This window comes from Mandrillus leucophaeus, unplaced genomic scaffold (genome assembly GCF_000951045.1).
Source record: "Mandrillus leucophaeus isolate KB7577 unplaced genomic scaffold, Mleu.le_1.0 Scaffold78, whole genome shotgun sequence".
NCBI lineage: Eukaryota > Metazoa > Chordata > Mammalia > Primates > Cercopithecidae > Mandrillus > Mandrillus leucophaeus.
Genome location: NW_012108474.1, coordinates 17592 through 30257, shown reverse-complemented (window position 1 = coordinate 30257; position 12666 = coordinate 17592). Strand labels below are relative to the sequence as shown.

General features: G+C 58.2%; 3 protein-coding genes across 3 annotated transcripts in view; 2 read left to right on the top strand and 1 right to left on the bottom strand.

The window, feature by feature from the left end:
* On the top strand, window positions 1-6959 carry RHBDF1 (rhomboid 5 homolog 1 (Drosophila)). Its single transcript, XM_011966870.1, has 18 exons — window positions 1-129; window positions 199-329; window positions 588-695; window positions 1234-1447; window positions 1852-2061; window positions 2136-2258; window positions 2338-2495; window positions 2969-3223; window positions 3324-3435; window positions 3559-3633; window positions 3733-3894; window positions 4481-4581; window positions 4742-4805; window positions 5192-5286; window positions 5526-5601; window positions 5672-5772; window positions 5894-6047; window positions 6259-6959. The coding sequence occupies exons 1-18, from the start codon at window positions 13-15 to the stop codon at window positions 6676-6678; spliced, it is 2676 nt and encodes an 891-aa protein (XP_011822260.1). The 5' UTR covers window positions 1-12; the 3' UTR covers window positions 6679-6959.
* Window positions 6960-7372: 413 nt separating this feature from the next.
* On the bottom strand, window positions 7373-11936 carry SNRNP25 (small nuclear ribonucleoprotein 25kDa (U11/U12)). Its single transcript, XM_011966860.1, has 5 exons — window positions 10901-11936; window positions 9440-9530; window positions 9107-9212; window positions 8393-8467; window positions 7373-7919 (listed from the first exon to the last, which is right to left on the bottom strand). Exons 1-5 carry the CDS (start codon window positions 11042-11044, stop codon window positions 7862-7864), a joined length of 474 nt encoding a protein of 157 aa, XP_011822250.1. The 5' UTR covers window positions 11045-11936; the 3' UTR covers window positions 7373-7861.
* POLR3K (polymerase (RNA) III (DNA directed) polypeptide K, 12.3 kDa) overlaps window positions 11331-12666 on the top strand; it is a 7606-nt gene continuing 6270 nt past the window's right edge. Inside the window, exon 1 of the mRNA XM_011966861.1 lies at window positions 11331-11481. Within this exon, the coding sequence (XP_011822251.1) occupies window positions 11371-11481 (111 nt within the window). The 5' untranslated portion in view covers window positions 11331-11370. The remainder of the gene's footprint in view (window positions 11482-12666) is intronic.

Here is a 12666-nt window from a genome sequence, read left to right as displayed (position 1 = left end):
CTGCCAGGAACCATGAGTGAGGCCCGCAGGGACAGCACGAGCAGCCTGCAGCGCAAGAAGCCACCGTGGCTAAAGCTGGACATTCCCTCTGCGGTGCCCCCGACAGCAGAAGAGCCCAGCTTCCTGCAGGTAGGTCCTGGCCAGCAGGGACTGTGGGTGCCCCCTGTCCAATACCCTCACCATGACCCTGTTGCCCAGCCCCTGAGGCGACAGGCTTTCCTGAGGAGTGTGAGTATGCCAGTCGAGACAGCCCACATCTCTTCGCCCCACCATGAGCTCCGGCGGTCGGTGCTGCAGCGCCAGACGTCCATCACACAGACCATCCGCAGGTACCAACGCTTCCCAACCGCTCCACGGGGTGGGAGCTGGGGGCTGGCGGGGCAGAGGCAGGTACACTGAGGATGGGAATGAGAACAAGGGGCCCTCCTGTCTCAGCTTCCTCCTCCATCTTGGTCCCCACAACCCCTTGCCCTCCTCCTGTTCTGGAGACTGACCGCTCTCACCCCACTACCCTGCTCCACTCCCTTCTCTTCAGCACTCACTCTCTCCTTCTCTGTCTCCACCACCCGGATGCTCTGGCCTCTTAGCAGCCGACAAGTACACTTCGGCCGTGTCCACACTCTACCCCTCTTGGGTCCCTGGGCTGCCCGCAGGGCCTTCCCGCAGCGCCAGTCTGTCTCTTGGTCCCTGCTCAGGTATCTCATACAGGTCATGAGTGTGTTGGTGTTTTCTGGTATGTGCTTGGCATGTGGCCTCTTGGGAGCTGCCAGCGTGGTTGGCATTCCCTGGGGCTCCTAACGGCAGGTGCTGGCAGTGTTTTTGTTTGCATGTCCAAGTGCTGTGGACAGCCTGCCTGGGCCTGTAAGCACCTGCTGTCTGAGCTCTGTGGTGTCCTGGGGCCAAGCTCTCTTGGGTTGAGCTCTCTGCTCCCTCTCTGGACTCAGTGTCTCCCCTCAACTGCCCCTCAGGGATGGTGGGGTTAGGGCCTCTGTGAAGCACTCAGCTGGGCAGGGCCTTCCAGCTGTGGTCTAGTGGGAACTTGAAGTTGGCTAACAGTTCAGGGGGTGGCTGGAACCCACTCATCCTCTTATTAGACCTTGCCCACCCAGACCCTGGCCCCTGGATTGACTGCAGGCCTGGGGCGGGGCATGCCGCCCCAGAGGAGGGCCTTTGAAGTCCCCTGCCTGGGAGGGGGCGATCTGGCTGCCCCTTGCTGAGTCCCTGCCATGCCAGGGGGACCGCTGACTGGTTTGGAGTGAGCAAGGACAGTGACAGCACCCAGAAATGGCAGCGCAAGAGCATCCGTCACTGCAGCCAGCGCTATGGAAAGCTGAAGCCCCAGGTCCTCCGGGAGCTGGACCTGCCCAGCCAGGACAACGTGTCACTGACCAGCACCGAGACGCCACCCCCACTCTATGTGGGGCCATGCCAGCTGGGCATGCAGAAGGTATGCCTGCCTTTTGCTGCCTCCTGCAGGCCCCTTCTTCTGCTCCCAGGGGCTGGGGCTGCAGACACAGCTAGCCTGAGCAGAAGAGACTCTTTGGGAGTTCACAGTCTTGAAGGGCAGTCAGACAGCCTGCCCGTGAAGGCACCTGAAACAGTCTCTGGGAAGGGGTACCTTGGGATGGGGACATGGTCTGGGGATTGCACCAGGGGACCAGTGTCTGGATGGGGGAGCATTCCAGGCAGGACCTCTAGGTGCTGTGGGGTGGGAGTGGTGCCCATACAGCTGTCCAGGGGCCCATGAGGAGTCAGGAGCAGTAGTCACACTGTCTGTGCAAGGCCTCTGTGTGTCTGGGTGAGCTAGGAGCCCCCATGGTCCTGACTCCAGCATCTCCTCCCCTCCTCCAGATCATAGACCCCCTGGCCCGTGGCCGGGCCTTCCGTGTGGCAGATGACACTGCAGAAGGCCTGAGTGCCCCTCACACTCCCGTCACACCGGGTGCTGCCTCCCTCTGCTCCTTCTCCAGCTCCCGCTCCGGTTTCCACCGGCTCCCGCGGCGGCGCAAGCGAGAGTCGGTGGCCAAGATGAGCTTCCGGGCAGCTGCAGCACTGATGAAAGTGGGTGCAGGGGCGAAAGGTGGGGGTGGGGGCCGAGCCAGCAGCCGGGGCTCATGCTCACTTCCCCTCCCCAGGGCCGCTCTGTTAGGGATGGCACCTTGCGCCGGGCACAGCGCCGAAGCTTCACTCCAGCTAGCTTTCTGGAGGAGGACACAACTGATTTCCCCGATGAGCTGGACACATCCTTCTTTGCCCGGGTAAGAAGCGCCCAGGGCGTCACCCCCCGTCCCTGTTCCCTTCTCCCTGCGTCCACCCTGACCTCATGTGTTTGCTCAGGAAGGTATCCTCCATGAAGAGCTCTCCACATACCCGGACGAAGTTTTTGAGTCCCCATCGGAGGCAGCACTAAAGGACTGGGAGAAGGCACCGGAGCAGGCGGACCTCACCGGCGGGGCCCTGGACCGCAGCGAGCTTGAGCGCAGCCATCTGATGCTGTGAGTGCCGCAGGCAGGGAAGGGGGCCAGAGACAGACCCGGGGGCCCCTCAGGAACAGCTGAGCGAGTATCGCATTCACCTCTGTGGGCGATGGAAGGGGTAGCCTCATGGACTGATGGACTGGGAACTCACTGGCCACCGGGGCTGGGCGACCCAGGGCTGGGCATGGCCCCAGCCTCATGGCTAGCCTGTGAATGGGACAGCAATCTTAGAGCCCAGGGGCTGGACAGAATCCAACGGGGAGGCGGAGGTGACAGAGGTGATACTTGCTGAGTTGCAGAACTCAGTGGGCCCCGGTTCCGGCTCCCTGCCATCCCCGGAGGCGCGCAGTGTTGGGGGCAAGGAGGAGGCAGATGCTGGGCAACTTGCCCAGCATCTTCACCAGGATAGAGACAGGGTGCCCTGGTACCCCCTGGGAGGGACGGCAGCAGCTTGGGGGGCTGGGGCGGGGATGAACGCCGGCTCCCTCCAGGCCCCTGGAGCGAGGCTGGCGGAAGCAGAAGGAGGGCGCCGCAGCCCCGCAGCCCAAGGTGCGGCTCAGACAGGAGGTGGTGAGCACCGCCGGGCCGCGGCGGGGCCAGCGCATCGCGGTGCCGGTGCGCAAGCTCTTTGCCCGGGAGAAGCGGCCGTATGGGCTGGGCATGGTGGGACGGCTCACCAACCGCACCTACCGCAAGCGCATCGACAGCTTTGTCAAGCGCCAGATCGAGGACATGGACGACCACAGGTAGGCGTGGCTGGCAAGGCCTGGGTTGGGATGGAGGCTCCTGGGGGAGGGTGGGGCTCCGGGTTGGGGATGAGGCCGCTGCTGACGCTCCACCCCGCAGGCCCTTCTTCACCTACTGGCTTACCTTCGTGCACTCGCTCGTCACCATTCTAGCCGTGTGCATCTATGGCATCGCGCCAGTGGGCTTCTCGCAGCATGAAACGGTGGACTCGGTGAGCCCCTGTGCCTTTGCTGGGCCCAGACGGGTGGAGTCTGGGCATTGGACCCCCTCCCGCCCCGCTCTGGGAGGAGAGGGCCCGAGTCGGGCCGTCTGATCCCGCTCCCCAACCTCCCAGGTGCTGCGGAACCGCGGGGTCTACGAGAACGTCAAGTACGTGCAGCAGGAGAACTTCTGGATCGGGCCCAGCTCGGTGAGGGCGGGGTTGGGGCGGGGCCGGCGGGGGCGGGACGTGGAGGTGCCCGGCGGGCAGGAGGCCCCGACTGAAGCTGCTTGTCTCCCTCGCCCGCAGGAGGCCCTCATCCACCTGGGCGCCAAGTTTTCGCCCTGCATGCGCCAGGACCCGCAGGTGCACAGCTTCATTCGCTCAGCTCGTGAGCGCGAGAAGCACTCGGCCTGCTGCGTGCGCAACGACAGGTCGGGCTGCGTGCAGACCTCGGAGGAGGAGTGCTCGGTGCGTTTCCCGCCCTGGACTCCCACCCTCGTCTGCCTCGTGGTCGCTCTTTCCTTCAGATTTCAGATAGACTCAGCAGAGCGATCCTTCGCCCTCGTTCCTGGCACATCCCGCCGTCCCTATGTGCAAGGCCTTTCTTGTCATATTCATTCCTCCTTATCCCCACCATCCCCCATCTCCAGCTCCTGGCTCGAGACCATCACCTGATTTGGTCTTTTGATTTGGGGGCACTCTTCAAGCATGTGTCTTAAAGCTTACATAAGTGGTATTAGCCTCTTTTCCACTAAGCAATTTTTTGAAAAAGATTCATCCAAACTTTAATCACATCATCTTATATGGGGATGCCGTAGTCCATACCAGTTCCCTGATTTAGGACAGAGGTTGTTTCTGATTTTCAGCTAACAGGAATTATGCTGTTGAACTCCTTCTAAGAGTCTTTTCCATCATGCATGTGTATCTCAAGAGTGGGGGTGACTTGTAGAAGCCGAGGGAAGAGCTCAGTGGTTTTGCCTTTGACTCCTGACTCCCTGAGTGCCCCTCATTGCCCTGACCCAACTGGACCTGACCCTGTGCCCCCCTCCCGCAGTCCACGCTGGCAGTGTGGGTGAAGTGGCCCATCCATCCCAGCGCCCCAGAGCTTGCCGGCCACAAGAGACAGTTTGGCTCTGTCTGCCACCAGGATCCCAGGTTAGTCCCGCCGGCAGCTCTCTCACCTGCCTTTGTTCACACCTTCCCCGGGGGGCGTGGTGCAGAGGGTGTAGGGGCTCCCCTTGTTGGGGACTTAGCTGGAAGGGTGCCAATGCTAGGGGCTCGAAGCAGGGCCTGACCACATACTTGGCTTGTGCAGGGTATGTGATGAGCCCTCCTCTGAAGACCCCCATGAGTGGCCAGAAGATATCACCAAGTGGCCGGTGAGCTGCAGTGGGGGGTGGTTAGGGAGTCCTCCTTGTCATGTGGGGGAGAATGCCACACCCCACCCACTGGCGATGCCAGAGATTCCCATCATGGGACCACCTCACGTTTTCAGATGCTGTGCACCTGGCCTTTGCACAGCCTGTCCATCAACCAACGCCTGCCCCTCTGAGCAAGTAGATCAAGAGAACTAGATGGAGACTTGAAAGGTCAAGTGACATGATTCCAGTTTGATAGAGACTCAGAGTGTGGTGGCTTGAAGTCAAGGAAGCCACACCATTTTCTACTTTATGAGCCCGCCCATCTTTGCCTCTACCCCCAAACATGGTGTGGGGCCAAAGGTTGGGGGAGGCCCTGACCCAGCTCGTCCCCATTTGTGACCCAGATCTGCACCAAAAACAGCGCCGGGAACCACACTAACCATCCCCATATGGACTGTGTCATCACAGGACGGCCCTGCTGCATTGGCACCAAGGGCAGGTAGGTGTGCATGTGAGCGAGTGCAGCTGGTCTCTGGGCTCAAGAGCATTGCCCTAGGGCTGTGCCTTCTCCCTAACTAAACCCTGAAATAACCCAGTATACCAAGGGTGTGGGGTTAGAGGGGGTCTGGACTTCTTCGGGGCCAACAAAGGTGGGTAGGTGCGGCTGAAACTTTCCCTGGATGTCAGCAATCCCCCTCGGCAAGGCAGCAGCCTCCGAACCCCGGCCTGCCTTTCTAGGTGTGAGATCACCTCCCGGGAGTACTGTGACTTCATGAGGGGCTACTTCCATGAGGAGGCCACGCTCTGCTCTCAGGTAGGTGTCCGGAGTGTCCGTCTTTCCCTGCCCCCAGCTGCTGTGAGTGCTGATATGCTGCTCTGCACAGGTGCACTGCATGGATGATGTGTGTGGGCTCCTGCCTTTCCTCAACCCCGAGGTGCCTGACCAGTTCTACCGCCTGTGGCTGTCCCTCTTCCTGCACGCCGGGCAAGTGACACTGTGGGCTGGGTGGGGGGACTCAGGGCCCCCAGGATTGGCTGGCTGGGGGTGGCAGAGAGGTCACTTCCCTGCTGAATGTCTCCCAACGCCCACCTGCCACTGACTACAGGATCCTGCACTGCCTGGTGTCCATCTGCTTCCAGATGACCGTCCTGCGGGACCTGGAGAAGCTGGCAGGCTGGCACCGCATAGCCATCATCTACCTGCTGAGTGGTGTCACCGGCAACCTGGCCAGTGCCATCTTCCTGCCGTACCGAGCAGAGGTAAGGCTGGCCCTCAGGGTGGGGATCCTCCGTGTGCACCTGCAGCCTGCTGTGAACCTGTCCATATGGAGCACTGTCTGGGAGCATCTCCAGTTGGGTCCTCGGTCCCAATATGCTCTGGGCCATGGGAAGTGGGGCACAAAGATGAGGCCTGGGGTCCAGGGGGCCTGTCCAGCCCCACAGCCTTATAGCTACCCCAACCATCCCCCAGGTGGGTCCGGCTGGCTCCCAGTTTGGCATCCTGGCCTGCCTCTTTGTGGAGCTCTTCCAGAGCTGGCAGATCCTGGCGCGGCCCTGGCGTGCCTTCTTCAAGCTGCTGGCTGTGGTGCTCTTCCTCTTCACCTTTGGACTGCTGCCCTGGATCGACAACTTTGCCCACATCTCAGGGTTCATCAGTGGCCTCTTCCTCTCCTTCGCCTTCTTGCCCTACATCAGCTTTGGCAAGTTCGACCTGTACCGGAAACGCTGCCAGATCATCATCTTTCAGGTGGTCTTCCTGGGCCTCCTGGCTGGCCTGGTGGTCCTCTTCTACTTCTATCCTGTCCGCTGTGAGTGGTGCGAGTTCCTCACTTGCATCCCCTTCACTGACAAGTTCTGCGAGAAGTACGAACTGGACGCTCAGCTCCACTGAGCTGGCTGTGGGCTCCAGGGGTCGTGTGCTCCAGCAGGCCAGAGCCAGACACGACAACTCTGAGCCTCACAGGCTTACAGGAGTCACCTGCTCCATGCGGGGACTGGCCTGTTTCCTGAACACAGACCTCTTTCTTGTGCCTTGTTCACTTCTGTTGAACCCCTCGTACTGCTGGGCATTTATTATACCACTTCCCGTGATAACCTTCTAACTTGTTTCTTGACGACCACCTCATGTGGCCAATAAATGGACTGGGAGCGTTTTAGCTGCCATTAACTTGAGCAGGGCTTCCCCTTCCTTCTTTGTTTCTGGCTGGGAGCTGTGGAGGGAGGTCCTGCAGGCCCCTTGCAGCCAACTCACTGGGCAGGGAACTGAGTGTCAGATACAGTCAACAGACTCTTTTGCTTCCCAGTGAAATCCTTCAGCCAGGCACGTGCACCTTGCTCTTTCTCCTTAGAGTGCCTGGTAGCCGACGCTGGGACAAGGACCTAGGGATGTGCTGTCACACCCTCCCCACGTGCTGGGAAACACCCCGCCCCTACCCTCAGCAGCTCCAATTTCCACCCCGCACTACCTCGCTGTCCACTGAATCTGCTGAAGGCACTGCTACAGGCGAACCCTAAAGGCTGACGCTGGAGGCCCCACACATAGCCGTGCTGTGCTCGCTGCCACCTGCCACTGTGAGCTCCAGGACGCAGACCCTAAAGCCACTCTGCTTTTATTTCCTCCTTGCTGTGGAGATCATGGTAACACAGTTGTGTGGTTTGGGGAGTGGTGTGGCCACAAGGCTTTGGTGGTGTGACATCTTGCACTACAGGACTCACCTGTACCAATTCTCTCCCCTTAACTTACCTCTGTGATGGGGCAACCTCAGTCTTTGCTACCCAGGGTACTGTGGCTTTTGACTTTTAGAAGCACACAGGTTTATTTTATACACAGGGCCAGGCCGTGGCTCTGCCATGTGACCAGGGTCTTTGGACCCAAGGAGAGGTCAGTCTCAGGCCAAGGACATGAAAGAAGGGAGCACTGGCTCACCCTGTCCTAGTCCTGAGGGCCCCCAGGTTCATGCTGACAGTTCCTGTTGGGTGCCTTTCTGTGAAAGAGGCACAATGACTCGAGGATCTGATCCTGCTGGGAAAAAGCTCAGCCACCAGTGATAAAGAGAGTTGTCCTGTCTGGAGGCTCACTTTTGCCTCAGCTTTTTGATGAAGGAAACCTCATCTCGATTCCGGATGCCATAACTGAAAAAGAAGGAAAGGCCTAAAGCACCTGCCCTACAGAAGGACACATCTGTGACTCCCCTCCTGAGGCTTGTGGGGGGCCACGAAGAAACAACAGAAGGGAGGCATGTGGCCTCTGGGAAGGCCAGGAAGTGGTAGTGGCCATCCTCTCACAGACTCAGAAGCACTCTGACTCACAAGTCCCTGGGGCAGGGAACTGAGTGTCAGATACAGTCATAGCCTTTCGCCTCCATGCCGACTCTGATTTCCTCCCTCCTGGCACTGTGTAGCCCTAAGCTGCCACTGGTGGGAAGCAGCAAGGCCCCTCCAGTGCCCTCTGCCTGCCATTCTCCTAGTGGGGAGGGCCCCAAGGAAGCTCCTTGGAGGAGGGTGTTACCTCCAGAGAGGGAGCCGCAGCCCTCTGGCAGAGCACGGGGGACTAGGGGGCAACAGAACAGCTGTCCCCCACAGCTCAAGATGTGGCCGGCACTTACTCTCGGAGCTTCTTTTTATCTTCTGTGAGTTTCTCTCCTGCAGAGGTCAGATGGTACGTCCTCCACACATAAGACCTGCAAGAGGGGAACGCAGGTAAACCACACGCCCTGAGCACGGTGAGCTGAGTGGCTGTGCATGGCGTGGGCTTGAGGCATTCAGCCCTATGGGACCTGGGGCAGCTGTCCTCCCTACCTGGGCTGTTCTGTACAATGTGCAAACTGGCTCTGAGGCAGCTGCAAGGAGGCTCTGTTCTCAGAGGGCTGTATGGGGCGGCTTGGACAAACACACCTTGCTAATGCAATAGGTGACAGTGTTGAGACTCAGTGAACAGGACAGTTGATCCAATAGGAGAGCGAGGGCTGCCAGCACCCAGGTGAGAAGGGGATGGTAGCCACTACAGGTGTACCATCCATAACTAGGGAGGCCACTTCCAGACACACTGGAAATGCCCGACGGGGTCCCCAAGTGAGGATATCCAACAGCTTGGATGGGGTGATGGCAATGAAAGCAGTACGTTAGGGATGGCTGAGGCAGGAGACCCAGGCACAGAAGGACCTGCACTGTCTGAACTCTTGTGACAGGGAGCTCATCACTTCAGTGGTGCTGTACTCATGCTGAGTTGAGAGCTGTTTCCAGGTGGTGCCTGGTGACAGTGCCAAGAACAGCACTAGCCCCAGGAAGGGCTATAATGAAGGGATTGTCGTTCCACTTACCAGCTGATGTGCTGAATGCCCCCTTCACGCTCCTGCTTGAGCTGCACGTATCTCTGGATGGCCTTCTTCAGGTCCAGGACGGTGGCACTCTGCACTACAACCACAGCTGCAACCACAGACACAGATGGGAGAAGATCCACAGTGAGAACCCAAAGCCATAGCCTCCGACGGCAGGAAAGGAACCCGGAAGCTCTGTGCACAGGGCAGGTTTGTGGTTGCCCCAGTACCCCTGGGCATGGCCTGTGAGTTTCGGAGCAGGCTGACCAGCACTGTTACATTTTGCTGCTGTGAAAGCCTGGACCACATAACCTGAAGGGAGGAAGGCACACTTACGCATTACTTCTCCATCCATCTTGCACACTCGGACCGTCATTGCCTGGCCATATTCTAGGGCTATTTGGGAGTTGACTTCTTCCAAAGTAACCTAGAAAAGACCAAGGGCAGAAGTGGGAACCCTGGCTGTCTTTACAACAACAAAGAACAAGCTGACAGTGGCCAAAAAGTGGTGCTCCATTTTACGAAAGGCAAGGAAGGGTACTTGCATATATGTTAGGGTTTCCCAATTCATCAGAGCCCCAATCTCATGTTCCACTCACATTTTAATGTCCAAAGTGGACAGAGTCTCTGGGGGAAAGAGGTGCTAAAAAACAGGCAAGAGAATAAACTCACAAGAGGATCCGTCCCTAGGGGTGGGTGGGGGCCTGTCAGTTCACCCTGAGTATCCCTGATCATCAGGACCCAGGCCAGGGCCCAGGACTGAGTAAGGCAGGTGTACACAAAAAACGGTAATAACAAATATTTTAATACAACATTTAAGAAATACAAGGCAATTAAAATATCCATGATGAGCAAAATATAAAACATTTAAAATTGGCCGGGTGCGGTGGTTCACGCCTGTAATCCCAGCACTTGGGAGGCCGAGGCCAGCGGATCACTAGATCAGGAGATCGAGACCATCCTGGCCAACATGGTGAAACCCCGTCCCCACTAAAATACAAAAAATTAGCCGGGCGTTGTGGCGCGTTCCTGTAGTGAACCCCGGAGTGGGAGGTTGCGGTGAGCCAAGATCGCACCACTACACTCCAGCCTGGCGACAAATCAAGACTCAGTCTCAAATAAATAAATAAATAAATAAATAAATAAATAAAAAGTATCGTGCCAAAGCATATTGACGCTTGAGGCAAATGGAACTAAGTTTTTTCGTTTATCGTAGGGTTTTTTTTTTTTTTTTTGCATCACCTTTGACTTTTAAAGCTATTACAGGCCGAGTGGGTGGCTCACACCTATAATCCCAGCTTTTTGGGAGGCTGAGGTAGGAGAATCGCCTGAGCCCAGGAGTTTGACACCAGCCTGGGCAACATAGTGGGACTCCCTCTGTACAAACAATTTAAAAATTAGCCGGGTGTGGTGGCGCGCATCTGTCCTCCCAATTACTCCGGAGGCTGAGGTGGGAGGATGGCTTGAGCTCAGGAGGTGCAGGCTGCAGTGAGCCAAGATCGCGCCACTGCACTCCAGCCTGGGCGACAGAGCAAGACCCTGTCCCCCCAGCCCCCTAAATACAATTACATTAAAATGTCATTTAATGTCACTCACTAATGAGGTTTTTGGTTCCTCTTTAAACTTCGCGCCGCAGGCGAGTGCGCCCGGCCAAGGTAAAGACCCTTGTTTACGCCCAGAGGCGCCTTCCTCAGCCTTGGGCCGCAGCCTCCCACCAGCACCTTCAGAGGCTGCGCGCGCCCGGACGCCCGGCCCCCGGGGAACGACTCCCGCCCCCCGGCCCCCGCCCGCACACACCTGGATCGGCAGATCGCAGAGCAGCGGGTCCTGCACCACCATAGCCAGACCCTCCTGGAACACGTCCATGGCCTCGGAGTGCGGCAGCGCCTCTTCTTCGTCCTCATCTTCCTCTTGCGCCTCGGACCCACCCGCGGCCTCCATCTCCTCCAGGGCCGCACCTCTCAGCCGGTCTCTGCCGGCACTTCCAGTACGCACTAGGGAGGCCAAGCGCGCACGCGCAGGAACTGCGGCCGGTCCCAGCGAGGCCGCCCAGTCATTGGTGCGCCGACGGGTGGGGCGGCTGCAGTGACCAATGACAAGAGCGAGACAGCCAGCAGCAGGGCTGGGAGCGCAGAATCGCCCTGTCTATTGGTTGGTGGGCGGGGCGAGGCGGCCGCCAGGACCAATGTAAGCTCGAGGCGGGCGGCGCGTCGGCGCTGAGCGGCAGTGGGAGCTGCGGGTGGTTGGCGCCTGCGGAGTTCGAGACCATGCTGCTGTTCTGCCCCGGCTGCGGGAACGGGCTGATCGTGGAGGAGGGACAACGCTGCCACCGCTTCGCCTGCAACACGTGCCCCTACGTGCACAACATCACCCGCAAGGTGGGACCCGAAGGCCGGCGCTGGGCCGCGGGCGCCTCTCGCAGGCCTTCCTCTTCCTCCGACTGCGGCGCCATCGCCGCCAGCCCCGGCGTCTGCCTCTGTCCGCTCTTTCTCGCGCCCCCTTCCGGTCTGCAGCAGATCTGTGGGCTCTTTCTGTGGGCTCCGGTACCCTCAGAAAGCCCCACCGTTTCCCGCCTCCGTGGGTTCCTGCTCCCACGCTTGCGCCCTCCTCTGCGTTCACAGCAGCGGCCACGGCGATTCCCTTAAAGCTGAGGCACATCGGTCCGTGCTGTGTGCGGAAACCTTCGGCCGTTCCCCAGCTCCTGCACACGAAAAGCCGGAGTTCTTCCAGGGCCTACCATGTTCAGACACTGACCCCCTCCCCGACTTGCTTCTCCGATTTCAAGTCCTATTGCCCTTTGCCCCATCAACACCAGCCTCCTGGACGATCTCTCATTGTGCACCTGGCGCTCGCAGGGCCTTTGCACTTACTGTTGCTAACTTCGCTCTTCCCCTAGATAGCCACCTTATTCATTGGTCTTGTCTTTACCGTATTTTAAATTGCAGCCCCTCCGTCCAGTGTATCCTCCTTCCCTTTGTAATTGTTTCCACAGGGCTTGTTACCTTCGAATATATTACGTAATGTATCGTGTGCTTTGTTTATTAATAGTAGGACCTGGCCGGGCGCGGTGGCTCACGCCTCTAATCCCAGCACTTTGGGAGGCCGAGGCGGGTGTATCACTTGAGGTTAGGAGTTCGAGACCAGCCTGACTGACATGATGAAACCCCATCTCTACTAAAAATACAAAAATTAGCCGGGCATGGTGGCAGGCGCCTGTAATCCCAGCTATTCGGGAGACCGAGGCAGGAGAATCGCTTGAACTTGGGCGGCGGAGGTTTCAGTGAGCCAAGATCGCGCCACTGCACTCCAGCCTGGGCAACAAGAGTGAAACTCCGTTTCAAAAAAAAGAAAAAAAAAAAGTAGGACCTAAGGTCTAGGAGGGCAGAGTTTTTCCGTTTTGTTCCCTTCTATGTTATATTCTGAACAACTAAAATGAAACCTAGAATATAGTAGGTGTTCAGTAAGCAGATGATGCATGCTTTATTATAACTTGTTGTTTTCCTTTGATAATACATATTTTCTTTTTACTTTTTAGAATACTTTTCCTTTTTTTTTTTTTTTTT